This window comes from Rissa tridactyla, unplaced genomic scaffold (genome assembly GCF_028500815.1).
Source record: "Rissa tridactyla isolate bRisTri1 unplaced genomic scaffold, bRisTri1.patW.cur.20221130 scaffold_487, whole genome shotgun sequence".
NCBI lineage: Eukaryota > Metazoa > Chordata > Aves > Charadriiformes > Laridae > Rissa > Rissa tridactyla.
Window position 1 is genome coordinate 45,343 of NW_026529697.1, and position 15,569 is coordinate 60,911.

A 15,569-nucleotide genomic window follows, 5' to 3' on the forward strand; every position below is an offset into this window, starting at 1 on the left:
CCGGGAGGTGGGCGGGGATGTGGGCGGGGCCATCATCCGGGCGGGGCGGTGGCGCGGGGAGATGGAGGTGGGCGGGGAGATGGGCGGGGCCTGAGGGCCGGGGGCGGGGTCTGAGGGCCGGGGGCGGGGTCTGAGGGCCGGGGGCGGGGTCTGAGGGCTGGGGCGGGGTCTGAGGGCCGGGGGCGGGGCCGTGGGGAGCCCGCAGGGGGCGGGGAGGGGGGTGCACGAGTGGACGTCGGGGGGCAAAGGGGGGTAAAAAGGGGGATAAATGTGGGTAAAGGGGGGTAAAAGGTGGGTACAGGGGGTAAAAAGGGGGTAAAGGGGGGAAAAGGGGGGTAAAGTTGGATAAAAGGTGTGTAAAGGGGGTAAAGGGGGGGTAAAGGGGGGTAAAAAGGGGTGTAAAGCTAAGTAAAGGGGGATAAAAGGTGTGTAAAGGTGTGTAAAGGGGGGCAAAGGGGGTAAAAGGAGGGGTAAAGGTGAGTAAAGGGGGGTAAAAGGTGAGTAAAGGGGGTAAAAAATGGGTAAACAGGGGGTAAAGGGGGGTAAAAAGGGGTGTAAAGCTGAGTAAAGGGGGATAAAAGGTGTGTAAAGGTGTGTAAACGGGGGTAAAAGGTGTGTAAAGGGGGGCAAAGGGGGGTAAAAAGGGGGTAAAGGTGAGTAAAGGGGGGTAAAAGGTGAGTAAAGGGGGTAAAAAGAGGGGTAAAAAGGGGGTAAAGGGGGGTAAAAAGGGGGTGTAAAGCTGAGTAAAGGGGGATAAAAGGTGTGTAAAGGTGTGTAAGGGGGGGTAAAAGGTGTGTAAAGGGGGGCAAAGAGGAGTAAAAGGGGGGTAAAGGTGAGTAAAGGGGGGTAAAAAGTGAGTAAAGGGGGTAAAAAGAGGGGTAAAAGGGGGTAAGGGGGGTAAAAAGGGGGTGTAAAGCTGAGTAAAGGGGGGTAAAAGGTGAGTAAAGGTGTGTAAGGGGGGGTAAAAGGTGTGTAAAAGGGGGCAAAGGGGGGCAGAAAGGGGGGTAAAGGTGAGTAAAGGGGGGTAAAAGGTGAGTAAAGGGGGGTAAAAAGGGGGATAAAGGGGAGTAAAGAGGGTAAAAGGTGTGTAAAGGGGGTAAAAAAAGGGGTAAAAAGGGGGTAAAGGGGGGTAAAAGGTATGTAAAGGGAGGTAAAGGGTGGATAAAGGGGTTAAAGGGGGGGTAAAGGGGGGTAAAAGATGTGTAAAGGGGGGTAAAGGTGTGCAAAGGGGAGTAAAGGGGGGTAAAAAGGCGGGTAAAGGTGTGTAAAAGGGGGTAAAGGCACACGTGGGTGTGCGGGGGGGGGTGTGGGTGTGGGGGGGCTCGTGGGGGGTGCAATAAAGGTGAGCGTGGGGGGGCGGGGGGGCGTGCGTGTGTGCGCGGGGGTGTGTTTGGGGGGGGCGCGTGTCAAGGTGCGCGGGGGGGTGTGCGAGTGTGCGGGGGTGTGTGGTGTGTGCGGGGGTTGTGTGCGGGGGGTGCGTGCGGGGGTTGTGTGCGGGGTTGTGTGCGGGGGGTGTGTGCGGGGGGGTGTGTGGTGTGTGCGGGGGTTGTGTGCGGGGGGTGCGTGCGGGGGGTGTGCGGGGTGTGTGCGGGGGGTGTGCGGGGTGTGCGGGGGTGTGTGTGCGGGGTGTGTGTGCGGGGGGTGCGGGGGTCTGTGCGGGGAGTGTGCGGGGGGTGTGCGGGGGTGTGTGCGGGGGGTGTGTGCGGGGGGTGTGTGCGTGGGGTGTGCGGGGGTGTGTGCGGGGGGTGTGCGGGGGTGTGTGCGGGGGGGAGCGGGGGGGTGTGTGCGTGGGGTGCGCGGGGGGTGCGCGGGGGGGTGTGGGGGGGTTGTGCGGGGGTGTGCGAGTGTGCGCAGGCGGCCGTGGGGCGCGGAGGGGGCGTGGGGCGTGCGGGACACGGCGCAGGCGTGCACAGGCGTGCGGGGCACCGTGTGCGTGTGTGTGTGCAGGGTGTGTGTGTCACCCTGCAGGGGTGCGCAGGGTGTGCGCCGGGTGTGTGTCACCGTGCAGGTGTGTGCAGGGTGTGTGTCACTGTGCAGGGTGTGCGCCGGGTGTGTGTCACCGTACAGGGGTGCGCTGGGTGTGTGTCACCGTAGAGGTGTGCACGTGTGTGTGTCACCGTGCAGGGGTGCGCTGGGTGTGTGTCACCGTGCAGGGGTGTGCAGTGTGTGTCACTGTGCAGGTGTGTGCATGTGTGTGTGTCACCGTGCAGGTTGCATAGTGTGTGTGTCACCGTGCAAGGGTGTGGGGGGGTCATGCATGCACGTGTGTCACCGCACAGGTGTGCGCAGGGTGTGTGTCACTGAACAGGTGTGTGCAGGGTCATGCACGTGTGTGTGTGTCACCGTGCAGGTGTGCGCTGGGTGTGTGTCACCGTGCAGGGGTGCATAGTGTGTGTGTCACCATGAAGGTGTGCGCGGTGTGTGTGTCACCGTGCAGGTGTGCACGTGTGTGTGTCACCATGCAGGGGTGTGCAGGGTCATGCATGCGTGTATGTGTCACCGTACAGGTGTGCACCGGGTGTGTGTCACCGTACAAGGGTCCGCAGTGTGTGTGTCACCATAGAGGTGTGCGCAGTGTGTGTGTCACTGTGCAGGGTCCGCAGTGTGTGCGTCACCCTGCAGGGGTGCGCAGGGTGTGCGCAGTGTGTGTGTCACTGTGCAGGTGTGCATGTGTGTGTGTCACCGTAGAGGTGTGCGCAGTGTGTGTGTCACCCTGCAGGGGTGCGCAGGGTGTGCACGTGTGTGTGTCACCGTGCAGGTGTGTGCCGGGTGTGTGTGTCACCGTGCGAGCGTGCACGGGTGTGGGGCAATGTCCCCCCCGGGGGGGTCGTGCAGGCGTGTGCAGGGGTGTCCTGACCCCCACCCGACCCCCACCCCCATCCGGGCACGTGCTGTAGCGGGGACGCCCCCCCAGGGGTGTCCCACAGATGGGGACCCCCCCCCCGACCCCCCCCCCAGGGGTGTCCCACAGATGGGGGACCCCCCCCCCAGCCCCGTCCCGACCCCCCCCCAGGGGTGTCCCACAGATGGGGACCCCCCCCCCAGCCCCGTCCCGACCCCCCCCAGGAGTGTCCCACAGATGGGGACCCCCCCCCGACCCTGTCCCGACCCCCCCCAGGAGTGTCCCACAGATGGGGACCCCCCCCGACCCTGTCCCGACCCCCCCCCAGGGGTGTCCCACAGATGGGGACCCCCCACCCCGACCTCCCCCCGACCCCCCCCCCAGGGGGTGTCCCACAGATGGGGACCCCCCCCCCAGCCCCGTCCCGACCCCCCCCAGGGGTGTCCCACAGATGGGGACCCCCCCCCGACCCTGTCCCGACCCCCCCCCCAGGGGTGTCCCACAGATGGGGACCCCCACCCCGACCTCCCCCCGACCCCCCCCCAGGGGTGTCCCACAGATGGGGACCCCCCCAGCCCACCCTGACCCCCACCCAAGCACATCCCGCAGCGGGGACCCCCCCCCCCCCCATGTGTGTCCCGCGGTGGGGACCCCCCCCCCCCCAGCCTTGTCCTTGACCCCCACCCAGGGGTGTCCCACAGTGGGGATCCCCCCCAGCCCCATCCCCGACCCCCACCCGAGCGTGTCCCGCAGCGGGACCCCCCCCAGCCCCCTCCCGGGGTGTCCCACAGACGGGGGACCCCCCCCGTCGCCCCCCCCCCCCCCCCCATGTCACGACGCGGCCACCCCCCCGCCGGGGACGAGGTGGGGGGGGAGGGGGCGACACCCCGGGACCCCCCCCGCCGCACCCACACAGCGGGTGCCCCATACGGGGGGGGTGGAACCCCCTGCCCCTGGGGTGCCCCGTGGCGGGGGGGGATCCCCGGACCCCCCGGGTGTCCCCATGGCGGGGGGGGGGCAGCTCCTGGGCTCCCCAAACCCGCCCCATTGACCCCCCAAACCCCCCCATTGACACCCCCAAAACCGCCTCCATTGACCCCCCCATTGACCCCCAACCCATCTCATTGACCCCCCCAAACCCCCCCATTGACCTCCCCAGCCCCATTGACCCCCTCGAACCCGCCCCCATTGCCCCCCAACCCGCCCCATTGACCCCCCAAACCCCCCATTGACACCCCCAAAACCGCCTCCATTGACCCCCCCATTGACCCCCAACCCGTCCCATTGACCCCCCCAAACCCCCCCATTGACCTCCCCAGCCCCATTGACCCCCCCAAACCCCCCCATTGACACCCCCAAAACCGCCCCCATTGACCCCCCATTGACCCCCAGCCCGCCCCATTGACCCCCCAAACCCATTGACACCGCCAAAACCGCCCCCATTGACCCCCCCCATTGACCCCCCCAAACCCCCCATTGACCTCCTCAGTCCCATTGACCCCCCGAACCCGCCCCCATTGCCCCCCCAAACCCCCCCATTGACCTCCCCAGCCCCATTGACCCCCATAAACCTGCCCCATTGACCCCCCCACCCCCATTGACCCCCCAAACCCACCCCCATTGACCCACCAAACCCGCCCCTATTGACCCCCAAACCCGCCCCATTGACCCCCCATTGCCCTACGGCGCATGCGCAGAGCGGGGCGGGGCGGGCGGTGCCCATCGATGTCTCGGCGCTCCACCCCCCGCGCCTGTCCCGTTCCGGCAGCGATTGAGCGGCCTGCGCGGGCGGCGGGGCCCAGAGGTGGGGGGGGACGGGGGTCTCTGTGGGGCGGGGAGGGGGCAGGGGGTGTGTGTGTAGGGCAGAGACAGGGCCGTGGGGTGCGTGTGGGGCGGGTGTGGGGCTGTGGGGGGCGTGTAGGGGATGGGGCCTGTGGGGGGCGTGGGGCACGGACGGGGCCTTGGGGGCTGTGGGGGTGCAGGTATGGGGGCTGTGGGGCAGGGACGGGGCCGTGGGGTGTGTGTGGGGCAGGGACGGGGCTGTGGGGTGTGTGTGGAGTGCAGGGGGGGGGGCTGTGGGGCAGGGACGGGGCCGTGGGGTGTGTGTGGGGCAGGGACGGGGCCGTGGGGTGTGTGTGGAGTGCAGGGGGGGGGGGCTGTGGGGCAGGGACGGGGCCGTGGGGTGTGTGTGGGGCAGGGAGGCGCCATGGTGTGTGTGTGGGGTGAAGGGACGGGGCTGTGGGGCAGGGATAGGGCCGTGGGGTGCGTGTGGGGCAGGGCTGGGGCCGTGTGGGACAAGTACAGGGCTATAGGGTGTGTGTGGGGTGCAGGGATGGAGGCTGTGGGGCAGGGACAGGGCCGTGGGGTGTGTGTGGGGCAGGGACGGGGCCATGGGGTATGTGGGTGGGGCAGGAATGGGGCTCTGGGGTGCGTGTGGGGCAGGGGTGGTGGCCACAGGGTTTGTGTGGGGTAGCGACAGGGCCATGTGGGGCGAGTATGGGGCCATAGGGTGCGTGTGGGGCAGGGACAGAGGCTGTGGGGCAGGGACAGGCTATTTGGGGACAGGCCCGTGGGGCTCACCGGGGGGCTGCGGTTGCCTGCGGGGGTCCCAGCTGGACCGTGGGCAGCCCCGGGGCGAGGGGTGCCGTGGGGCAGCCCCCCAGTGCCTCTGTGGACCCCGTCCTCCCCCCTTTCCCCCCCCCACCAGCAGCCCGAGCCCCCGCCATGGGGCTGCTGTCGGACCCCCACTGCCGGCGGGCGCTCTCCCGCCTCGTCCTGCGCCTCAACACCCCGCTCTGGTGAGTGCCGTGGGGCGCGGGGGGGGTGTGTGTGTATGTCGGGGGTGACCCCCCACACCCCTGACCCCCCTCTGTGTCCCCCCCAGCGCCCTGAGCTACGTGGCGGGGCTGGGCTGGTTCCTGGCCCTGGCCTTCCAGCCGCTGGCCCCCCGCACCTACATGTCGGAGAACGCCATGGGCTCCACCATGGTGGAGGAGCAGTTCCTCTTCGGCGAGAGGGCCCTCTCCTACGCCCGCGAGTTTGCCGGCCACAAGAAGAAAGCGGGGTGAGCTTGGGGGTTGGCAGGCGGCGGTGCCCCCCTCAGCAGGGAGGTGGGTGGTTTTTTTGGGGGGGGGTCCATCCCGCCTGTCCCCCTCCCCAGGGGCATGCCGGTGGCCTGGCTGGAGAAGACGATGTGGACGCTGGGGCTGGAGGTGCACCGCCAGCCTTTCTCCCGCACCCTGCCGTTCCCCGACGAGCTCCGCGAGCGCTACGTATGTACAGACACCCACCCCCCCCAAAAAAAAAAACCCCAAAAACCCCTATCCTGAAGCGGGGGGGGGCCCGGCCGAGGCTGTCGTCCCCTGTCCCCCCCGCCACCATGCCGGCCCTCCCCTTGCCTCGGCAGATGGTGAAGGGCACCAACGTGTACGGCATCCTGCGGGCGCCGCGCGCCGCCAGCACCGAGGCGCTGGTGCTGAGCGTGCCCTGCAGCGAGGGGCCCCACAACAACCAGGCCGTGGGGCTGATGCTGGCCCTCGCCTCCTACTTCCGAGGTGAGCCCCGGCCTTGGGGAGGTGGGGGGGGTGCTCCGGGGTGCCGGGGCGATGGCCGGGGGGGGGTCCCCGTCCCCAGGCGGGTCCCTGCCCGGTGGGGACGTGGGGGGTGGGAGTGCTGGGTGCCCACGGTCCCGGGGGACCCGGCTGCTCTGGGGGGCAGCACGGGGAGCGAGTCCCACCGGGGCTCTGCCGAGGCTGTGCCAGGGCACCAGGGCTCTGCCAGGCTTTGCCAAGGCAGGGACCGGGCTTTGCCAGGGCTGTGCCGGGCTTTGTCGGGGCGGGACCAGGCTTCATTGGGGCTGTGCCAGGCTCTGCCAGGGCTATGCCAGGCACTGAGGCTGTGCCAGGGCAGGGACTGGGCTCTGCCAGAGCTGTGCCAGGCTCTGCCGGGGCCGTGCTGGGTTTTGCCAGGGCAGGGACTGGGCTCTGCCGGAGCTGTGCTGGGCTCTGCCAGGGCTGTGCTGGGCACCAGGGCTGTGCCAGGCTTTACCAAGACAGGGACCAGGCTCTGCCAGGGCTGTGCCAGGCTTTGCTGGGGCAGGACCAGGCTTTACCAGGACTGTGCCGGGCTCCGCCGGGACTGTGCCAGGCACCGGGGCTCTGCCAGGGATGCACCCAGCTTTGCCAGGGCAGGGACTGGGCTCTGCCGGGCTGTGCCGGGACTCTGCCGAGCACCTGGGCTGTGCCAAGCAGTGGCGTTGCGCTACGGCTGTACTGGGCACCGGGGCTTTGCCAGGGCAGGGACCGGGGTGTGCCAGGGCTGTGCCAGGCACAGGGGCTGTGCCGGGCTCTGCCAGGGCAGGGACCAAGTTCTCCCAGGGCTGTGCCAGGCTGTGCCAGGGCTTTGCTGGGGCAGGGACTGGGCTTGACCAGGGCTGTGCCGGACACCGGGGCTGTGCCAGGCTTTACCAAGGCAGGGACAGGGCTGTGCCGGGCTTTGTTGGGGCAGGACCAGGCTTCACTGGGGCTGTGCCAGGCTCTGCCAGGGCAGGGACTGGGTTCTGCTGGGGCTGTGCCAGGCTGCGCCAGGGCTGTGCCGGGCGCCAGGGCTGTGCTGAGCTTTGCCAGGGCAGGGACCAGGCTTTGCCAGGGCAGGGACTGGGCTGTGCCGGGCTTTGCCAGGCTTTGCCAGGGCAGGGACCAGGCTTTGCCGGGCTTTGCCAGGCTCTGCCAGGGCTGTGCCAGGGCACCGGGGCTCTTCTGGCCTTTGCCAGGGCAGGGACTGAGCTCTGCTGGGGCTGTGCCAGCCTTTACCGGGACTGTGCCAGGCACTGGGGCTGTGCCGGGTTTTGCCAGGGCAGGGACCAGGCTTTACCAGGACCGTGCCGGGCTTTGCCAGTTGTGTGCCAGGCACTGGGGCTGTGCTGGGCTCTGCCAGGGCAGGGACTGGGCTGTGCCGGGCTTTGCCAGGCTCTGCCAGGGCTGTGCCAGGGCACCGGGGCTCTTCTGGCTTTTGCCAGGGCAGGGACCGAGCTCTGCTGGGGCTGTGCCGGACTCTGCCGGAGCTGTGCCAGGCTTTACCGGGACTGTGCCAGGCTTTGCCAGGGCAGGAACTGGGCTTTGCCGGAGCTGTGCCAGGCTTTACCAGGACTGTGCCAGGCACTGGGGCTGTGCCGGGCTTTGCCAGGGCAGGGACCAGGCTTTACCAGGACCGTGCCGGGCTTTGCCAGGTGTGTGCCAGGCACTGGGGCTGTGCCGGGCTTTGCCAGGTCTGTGCCGGGCTGTGCCGGGGCAGGGACCGGTTTGCCGCAGCCTCCCCGTTGCCTCCAGGCCAGATCTACTGGGCGAAGGACATCATCTTCCTGGTGAACGAGCACGACCTGCTGGGCATGGAGGCCTGGCTGGAAGCCTACCACGACGTCAACCTCACCGGTGAGGCAGGGGCTCGGCGGCGGGGGGCGGTCCGTGGCCGTTCCCTGTCCGTGCCGGCGGCGCTGACGCGGTGCCCGCAGAGATCCGCTCCTCGGGGACGCTGGGCCGGGCGGGGGCCATCCAGGCGGCCATCTCCCTGGAGCTGAGCAGCGACGTGGTCACCAGCTTCGACGTGGCGGTGGAAGGGCTGAACGGGCAGTTGCCCAACCTCGACCTCCTCAACCTCTTCCACGCCTTCTGCCAGAAGAACGGCCTCCTCTGCACCATCCAGGGCAAGGTGGGCCCGCCCCGGCACGCGGGGACACGCGCTGGGGGGGCTCCTGTCCCGCCCGGCCAGTGTCACAGGCGGCCGAGAGCGTCCTGGCTCGTGTCATGGAGTCACCGACTGGTTTGGGTGGGAAGGGACCTTAAAGCCCACCCAGCGCCACCCCCTGCCCTGGGCAGGGCCACCTCCCACCAGCCCAGGTTGCTCCAAGCCCCGTCCAACCTGGCCTTGAACCCCCCCAGGGATGGGGCAGCCACAGCTTCTCTGGGCAACCTGGGCCAGGGGCTCACCAGCTTCATCATGGAGAATTTCTTCCCAATATCTCATCTCAATCTCCCCTCTTTTGGTTTAAAACCCTTCCCCCTCGTCCCGTGGCTCCCCTCCCTGCTCCAGAGTCCCTCCCCAGCTTTCCCGGAGCCCCTTGAGGGCCTGGAAGGGGCTGGAAGGTCTCCCCGGAGCCTTCTCTTCTCCAGGCTGAACGCCCCCGGCCTGTCGGTTGCTGGGTCGCCGGCTCACAGACTGGTTTGGGTGGGAAGGGACCTGACGGATCAGCCCATTCCACCCAGGGACATCTTCCACCAGCCCAGGCTGCTCAGGGCCCCGTCCAGCCTCCAGGGACGGGGCATCCCCCCCTTCCCTGGGCAACCCGGGCCGGCGTCTCCCCACCCTCCGCCCGGAGATGTTCCTTCGTCGCATCCCAGTCCGAGTGTCTTCCCCTCTCCCAGTTTAAAGCTTTTCTCCTCCCGGCAGCTGCCGCGCTCGGACTGGGACTCGCTGCCCGCCTTCGCCCACAGCCTGCAGACGCTGCTGCTGATGGTGCTGGCCCAGGCCTCGGGGCAGCCCCGCGGCGACCACGGCCTCTTCCTCCGCTACCGCATCGAAGCCATCACCCTCCGCGGCATCAACAGCTTCCGGCAGTACAAGTACGACATGACCACCGTGGGCAAGTGAGCGCGGGGTCGGGGGCAGCCTGGGGTCGGGGGTGGGGTTGGGGGGCATCCCGGGGTGCAGTTCCCCCCCCCCGCCGCCTTCGCCGTGCCCGCAGGACGCTGGAGGGGATGTTTCGGAAGCTCAACAACCTGCTGGAGCGCCTGCACCAGTCCTACTTCTTCTACCTCCTGCCCTCCCTGTCCCGCTTCGTCTCCATCGGCGTCTACATGCCGGCCTTCGGCTTCCTCATCCTCGTCCTCATCCTCAAGATATCCTTTTTTTTTTTTTGGGCGGAGGCGGGGGTGGGGTGGCTTGTGGGGGGGTGTCCAAACCTTCTCCGCTCCTTTCCCTTGACCGTCCCCACGCCCTGGATCTCTGGATGAAGCTGAGCAAGAGCGAGACGGGCGGCGCCGAGCGGCTCTGGGACAGTGACCACACCGGCGGGGAGGTCTGGACCCTCCCCGTCCCCTCCCCGCAGAACCCCCCCCGCCGCGGTCCCACCGGCCTCATCCCCCCCCCCAACCCCGTTTTCCGCAGGAGTCCCGTCCCGGTTTGCTGGCGCTGGTGCCGCCGCTGGTCATCTGCCACGCGGCCGGCCTGGCGCTCTACTACCTACCGGTGCTGGGGCAGCACGTGGCCACCCAGCACTTCCCCGTCTCCGAGTCGGAGGCCGTGGTGCTCACCGTCATCGCCATCTACGTGGCCGGCATGGCCCTGCCCCACAACACCCACAGGTGCCGGGGGTCCCAGGGGGGGAGCTGTGCTGGGATCACGGGATGCTTTGGGTGGGAAGGGACCTTTAAAGGCCACCGAGTCCAACCCCCCCCACCCTGGGCAGGGACATTGTCACCGGCACCGGGTCGCTCCGAGCCCCGTCCAACCTGGCCTTGAACCCCCCCAGGGATGGGGCAGCCACAGCTTCTCCGGGCAACCTGGGCCAGGGGCTCACCAGCTTCATCGTGGAGAATTTCTGCCTTATTTTTAATCTCAATCTCCCCTCTTTTGGTTTAAAACCCTTCCCCCTCGTCCCGTGGCTCCCCTCCCTGCTCCAGAGTCCCTCCCCAGCTTTCCCGGAGCCCCTCGAGGGCCTGGAAGGGGCTGGAAGGTCTCCGCGGAGCCTTCTCTTCTCCAGGCTGAACCCCCCCAGCTCTCTCAGCCTGTCCTCCCAGCAGAGGGGCTCCAGCCCTCCCGGCATCTCCGGGGCCTCCTCCGGCCCCGCTCCGACACCTCCGTGTCCTCCCGATGTCCCCGGGGCTGGAGGCAGCACTGCAGGGGGGTCTCCCCCGAGCGGAGCAGAGGGGCAGAATCCCCCCCTCGCCCCCCTGCCCACGCTGCTGGGGATGCAGCCCAGGCTGTGGGGGGTTTCTGTGCTGCCAGCGCACGGTGCCGGCTCATGGGCAGCGTTTCCCCCCGCCCTCCCCAGCCCCCCCAAGCCCTTCTCTCAGGGCTGCTCTCCATCCCCCCACCCCCAGCCTGGGCTGGCACCGGGGGCTGCCCCCACCCCGGTTGACCCCCGGAGGTCTCCAGCAGCCGGGAGAGGTTAGACGCCGGGAGGATCTCCGGCCTGTCCCGATCCCTCTGGGTGGCGTCCCGTCCCTCGGGGGTGTCACCGCCGCTCGGTGCGGTGGCGTGCCCAGCGAGCGCGTGTGTGTGTCCCCCCCCCCCTCACACCGTGTCCCCCGCAGGGTGCTGGCGGGGGGCGGCAGCGACCGGGGCTGGATGACGCTGAAGCTGCTGGCGCTGCTGTACCTGGCGCTGCAGCTGGGCTGCCTGGCGCTCCTCAACTTCTCCCTCGGCTTCCTCCTGGCCGCCACCATGGTCCCCACCGCCGCCGCCGTCCAGCCCAACGGCCCCAAGTGAGCGGGGACGCCGGGGGGGGGGGGGGAAGGGGACGGGACCCCCGCTCCGGTCGGGGGGACGCTGGGGGCTCTCCCTGGGGTGGGGGGACGCTGGTGGGTGCCGGTGTGATGCCAGGGGTGATGCCAGCGGGGGTCTCCGTGGGGCAGGGAGGCCGGGGGGATGCTGGGGGGGGCTGTCCCCGAGGTGGGGGGGGCGCTGGGGGCTCTCCCTGGGGCAGGGATGCCGGGGGGGCTGTCCCCGAGGTGGGGGGACGCTGGGGGCTCTCCCTGGGGGGTGTGTGTGGGGGGACGCTGGTGGGTGCTGGGGTGATGCTGGGGGTGGGTGATGCCAGCGGGGGTCTCCGTGGGGCAGGGAGGCCGGGGGGATGCTGGGGGGGCTGTCCCCGAAGTGGGGGGGCGCTGGGGGCTCTCCCTGGGGCAGGGATGCTGGGGGGGCTGTCCCCGAGGTGGGGGGACGCTGGGGGCTCTCCCTGGGGGGTGTGTGTGGGGGGACGCTGGTGGGTGCTGGGGTGATGCTGGGGGTGGGTGATGCCAGCGGGGGTCTCCGTGGGGCAGGGAGGCTGGGGGGATGCTGGGGGGGCTGTCCCCGAGGTGGGGGGGCGCTGGGGGCTCTCCCTGGGGTGGGGGGGACACGGGTGGGTGCCAGGGTGATGCCAGAGGGGGTCTCCGTGGGGCAGGGATGCGGGGGGGTTCTCTCCCCAGGACAGGGGCATATTGGGGGGATGCTGGGGAGACACCGGGGGGGGGGGACACACACGCTGGGGGTCCCCCCGGGGTGGGGTGGTGCCAAGGGGATGCCAAGGGGGCTCTCCATGGGGCAGGGGGGCCAGGGAGATGCTGGGGGGGGCTCTTCCTGAGGTGGGGGGATGCTGGGGGGGGGCTCTCCCTGGGGCAGGGATGCCGGGGGGGCTCTCCCCGAGGTGGGGGGATGCTGGGGGGGGCTGTCCCCCAGGCAGGGGGACGCTGGGGGGCTCTCCCTGGGGGTGGGGGGGGGCACTGGTGGGTGCTGGGGGTGATGCCAGAGGGGGTCTCCATGGGGCAGGGCCGCTGGGGGGGGCTCTCTCCAGGACAGGGGCGTAGTGGGGGGATGCTGGGGGGGCTCTCCCCAAGGTGGGGAGGTGCTGGGGGGGCTCTTCCCGAGGTGGGGGTTGCTGGGGGGGGTTCTCCCCGGGGCGGGGAGGGCAGGGAGATGGTGGGGGGGGGGGACACGCTGGGGGGGCTTTCCCTGGGGCAGGGTCTCTTTCCCCGGGGTTGGGGGACACTGGGGGGGGGTCTCTCTGGGGCAGGGTGATGCTGGGGGGGGGGGGCTCTCCCCGGGACAGGGGGCTGCTGGGGAGATGCGGGGGGGGCTCTCCCAGGGTTGGGGGACACTGCGGGGGGGGGGTGTGTCTCTCTGGGGTGTGGGGGGGACACTGGGGGCTTCCCCTGGATCAGGGGGATGCCGGGGCTCTCCCCAGGGTGGGCTGATGCTGGGGGGGGGGGGAATCTCTTCCTGGATACTGGGGGCTCTCTCCAGGGTGGGGGGATGCCGGGGGGGGCTCTCCCTGGGCTGTGAGGATGCTGGGGGGGGCTCTCCCTGCGGTGGGGTGATGCCAAGGGGACACTGGGGGCTCTCCGTGGGGCAGGGGGTGTGCTGGGGGGGGGGGTCTCTCCCTGGGGTTGTTGGGGGGATCTCTCCCCAGGGCGGGGGGATCCTGGGGGCTCTCTGTGGGGCAGGGGGATGCCGGGGGGGGGGGGGGCGGGGGGCGTCTCTCCCCAGGACAGAGGGATGCTGGCGGGGGGGGGAAATCTTTCCCCAGGGTGGGGGGGGCGCTGGGGGTTCTCCATGGGGCAAGGGGACGCCGGGGGGGGGGGTGGGGTGTCTCTCCCCGGGCTGTGACGATGCTGGGGGGGTCTCTCCTCCCTGGGGTTGGGGGGGGGATCTCTCCCCAGGGTGGGGGGACGCTGGGGGTCCTCCATGGGGCAAGGGGACGCCGGGGGGGTGTCTCCCTGGGGTTGGGGGGGGGGACGCCGCCGCCGGGGGTGTCTCTCCTCGGGCTGTGAGGATGCCGGGGGCAGGGGGGGGAGGATGCCAGGGGGTCTCTCCCCGGGGGTGGGGGACACCGGGGGGGTGTCTCCCCGTCCCCCGCCGGGGCTGACGGTGCCCCCCCCGCCCACCCCGACCCCGCCGGGGCCGCAGGGTGCTGCTGGCGGCGCTGCTGGTGCTGGCCACGCCGGCGGCCACGCTGCTGCTGGGCATCTTCCTGCAGCGGGAGCTGGTGGAGGCGCCGGCGGCGGCGGGCGAGGGCTGGCAGCTCTTCCTGGCCGCGCTGGCCCAGGGGCTACTGCAGCACCACCTCTACGGGTCCTTCCTCTGCCCCCTCCTCGCCCTCGGCACCTACCCCTGCTGGCTGCTGCTCTGGAACGTGCTCTGCTGGAAGTGAGGGGCGGACCCACGGACGGACCCACGGACAGACTCATGGATGGACCCACGGACGGACCCACGGACGGACCCACAGAGACCCACGGATGGACCCACAAACAGACCTCGGCACCTACCCCTGCTGGCTGCTGCTCTGGAACACACTCTGCTGGAAGTGAGGGGCGGACCCACGGACGGACCCACGGACAGACTCATGGATGGACCCACGGACGGACCCACACACGGACCCACAGAGACCCACGGATGGACCCACAAACAGACCCACAGACGGACCCACAGACAGACCTGAGCACCTACCCCTGCTGGCTGCTGCTCTGGAACACGCTCTGCTGGAAGTGAGGGACGGACCCACGGCTGGACCCACAGACGGACCCACAGAGAGACCCACGGACGGACCCACAGAGACTCACGGATGGACCCACAAACAGACCCACGGACGGACCCGCAGACAGACCTCAGCGCATACCCCTGCTGGCTGCTGCTCTGGAACGTGCTGTGCTGGAAGTGAGGGGCCGACCCATGGCCGGACCCACAGAGACCCACAGCCGGACCCACAGATGGACCCAACAGAGAGACCGACAGCTGGACACACGGACAGAACAGAAGAGAGAGACCCCGGGACAGACCCACAGGGAGACCGGCAGAGACCCACAGACAGACCCACGGCCGGACCTACGTCAAGACCAACAGACCCATGGCCAGACCCACGGATGGACCCACAGAGAGACCCACAAACAGACCCACGGACGGACCCACAGATGGACCTTGGCACCTATCCCTGCTGGAGAGAGGGACCCACGGACAGACCCACAGAGAGCAGACCCACAGCTGGACCCACGGACAGAATGCAAGAGAGAGACCCATGGACGGAGACACCCACGGAGCGGCCCACGGACAGACCCATGGACAGACCCCACAGCTGCACCCACGGACAGACCCATGGACAGACCCACGGACAGACCCAGGGACAGACCCACGGCCGGGGGGGTGGCAGGGTGACGTCCCTGTCCCCATGGCACAGGGACACCGGCCCCAGCCCAGCCCCCCCGGGGTTGGCAGCGGGTCCTGCCCTGGGTTGGGGGGGGGGGGGGTGTGTGCTGGCATGGGGACCACCCCTTGGGGCTGCAGCCCCCGCTGTTTACGGGGGGGGGGTGTCTCTCCCTGGTCACTCCTGGGGGGCCGGGGGGGGGCCCCATCTGTACCGGGGGGGTCCTGGCACGGTCTGTGGGGGGGGTGTCTCTCCCTGGTCCGTATGGGGGGGTGGTCGGTGTGTGCCGGGTGTGCAGGGGGGGGTCCGTGGGCTCCCCAGTCTGTACTGGGGGGGTCCTGCCATGGTCTGGTCGGTCCTGGGGATGGGGGGGGTCCCGACACGGTGTGTATGGGGGGGGTGTCTCTTCCCCATCCGTATCCGGGGGGGGTCGATCGCTGTCTGGTGTGTACGGGGGGGGTCTGTATGGGGGGGGCTTGGTGGGGTCCCCCATCTGTATCCGGGGGGGGGGGGGGAGATCTCCCCCTTCGGTCCCAGGGGGGGTCCCCGGTCTCTAGTGGGGGGGGGGGCCTGGTATGGTCTGTACGGAGGGGGTGGGGGGGGCCTCTCCAGCACGGTGTGTATGGGGGGGGGGGGGGGGGTCCCGGCATGGTCTGTATGGGGGGGGGGGGTGTGTATGTCTCTGCCCGGTCGGTCCCGGGGGGGTGGGGGGGTCCTGGCCCGGTCTGTACGGGGAGGGGGGTTCTCTAGTCTGTACCGGGGGGTCCCAGCACGGTCTGTACGGGAGGGGGGGGGGTCCGTGTGTCTTTCCCCGGTCGGTTCCGGTGGGGGGGG

At 69.7% G+C, this 15,569-nt stretch overlaps 2 protein-coding genes across 3 annotated transcripts; both read left to right on the forward strand.

Annotated features, from left to right (window-relative positions):
* The first annotated feature begins 5,279 nt into the window (after positions 1–5,279).
* On the forward strand, positions 5,280–13,757 carry GPAA1 (glycosylphosphatidylinositol anchor attachment 1). 2 transcript variants are annotated; one of them, XM_054187615.1, is made up of 12 exons: positions 5,280–5,640; positions 5,727–5,906; positions 6,003–6,114; positions 6,249–6,396; positions 8,170–8,271; positions 8,352–8,548; positions 9,287–9,459; positions 9,582–9,735; positions 9,831–9,914; positions 10,004–10,200; positions 11,152–11,322; positions 13,505–13,757. In XM_054187615.1, the coding sequence occupies exons 1-12, from the start codon at positions 5,567–5,569 to the stop codon at positions 13,746–13,748; spliced, it is 1,836 nt and encodes a 611-aa protein (XP_054043590.1). In that variant the 5' UTR covers positions 5,280–5,566; the 3' UTR covers positions 13,749–13,757. The 2 variants fall into 2 exon arrangements, with proteins under 2 accessions (XP_054043590.1, XP_054043589.1); XM_054187614.1 differs by having other exon boundaries at positions 5,282–5,640; positions 9,287–9,483.
* A 20-nt stretch (positions 13,758–13,777) lies between these two features.
* On the forward strand, positions 13,778–15,086 carry LOC128903599 (cell surface glycoprotein 1-like; the record flags this gene model as incomplete). Its single annotated transcript, XM_054187604.1, has 2 exons — positions 13,778–13,851; positions 14,021–15,086. Coding segments are annotated over exons 1-2 (1,130 nt in total), but the record flags the coding sequence as incomplete, so codon positions are not given.
* Between the last annotated feature and the right edge of the window lie 483 nt (positions 15,087–15,569).

Coding starts and splice junctions, on each gene's coding strand:
- GPAA1 (XM_054187614.1), top strand. CDS start 5,567: ATGGGGCTGCTGTCGGACCCCCACTGCCGGCGGGCGCTCTCCCGCCTC. Junction 9,484..9,581: donor GACATGACCACCGTGGGCAA/GTGAGCGCGGGG, acceptor CCGTGCCCGCAG/GACGCTGGAGGGGATGTTTC. Junction 10,201..11,151: donor CTGCCCCACAACACCCACAG/GTGCCGGGGGTC, acceptor TGTCCCCCGCAG/GGTGCTGGCGGGGGGCGGCA.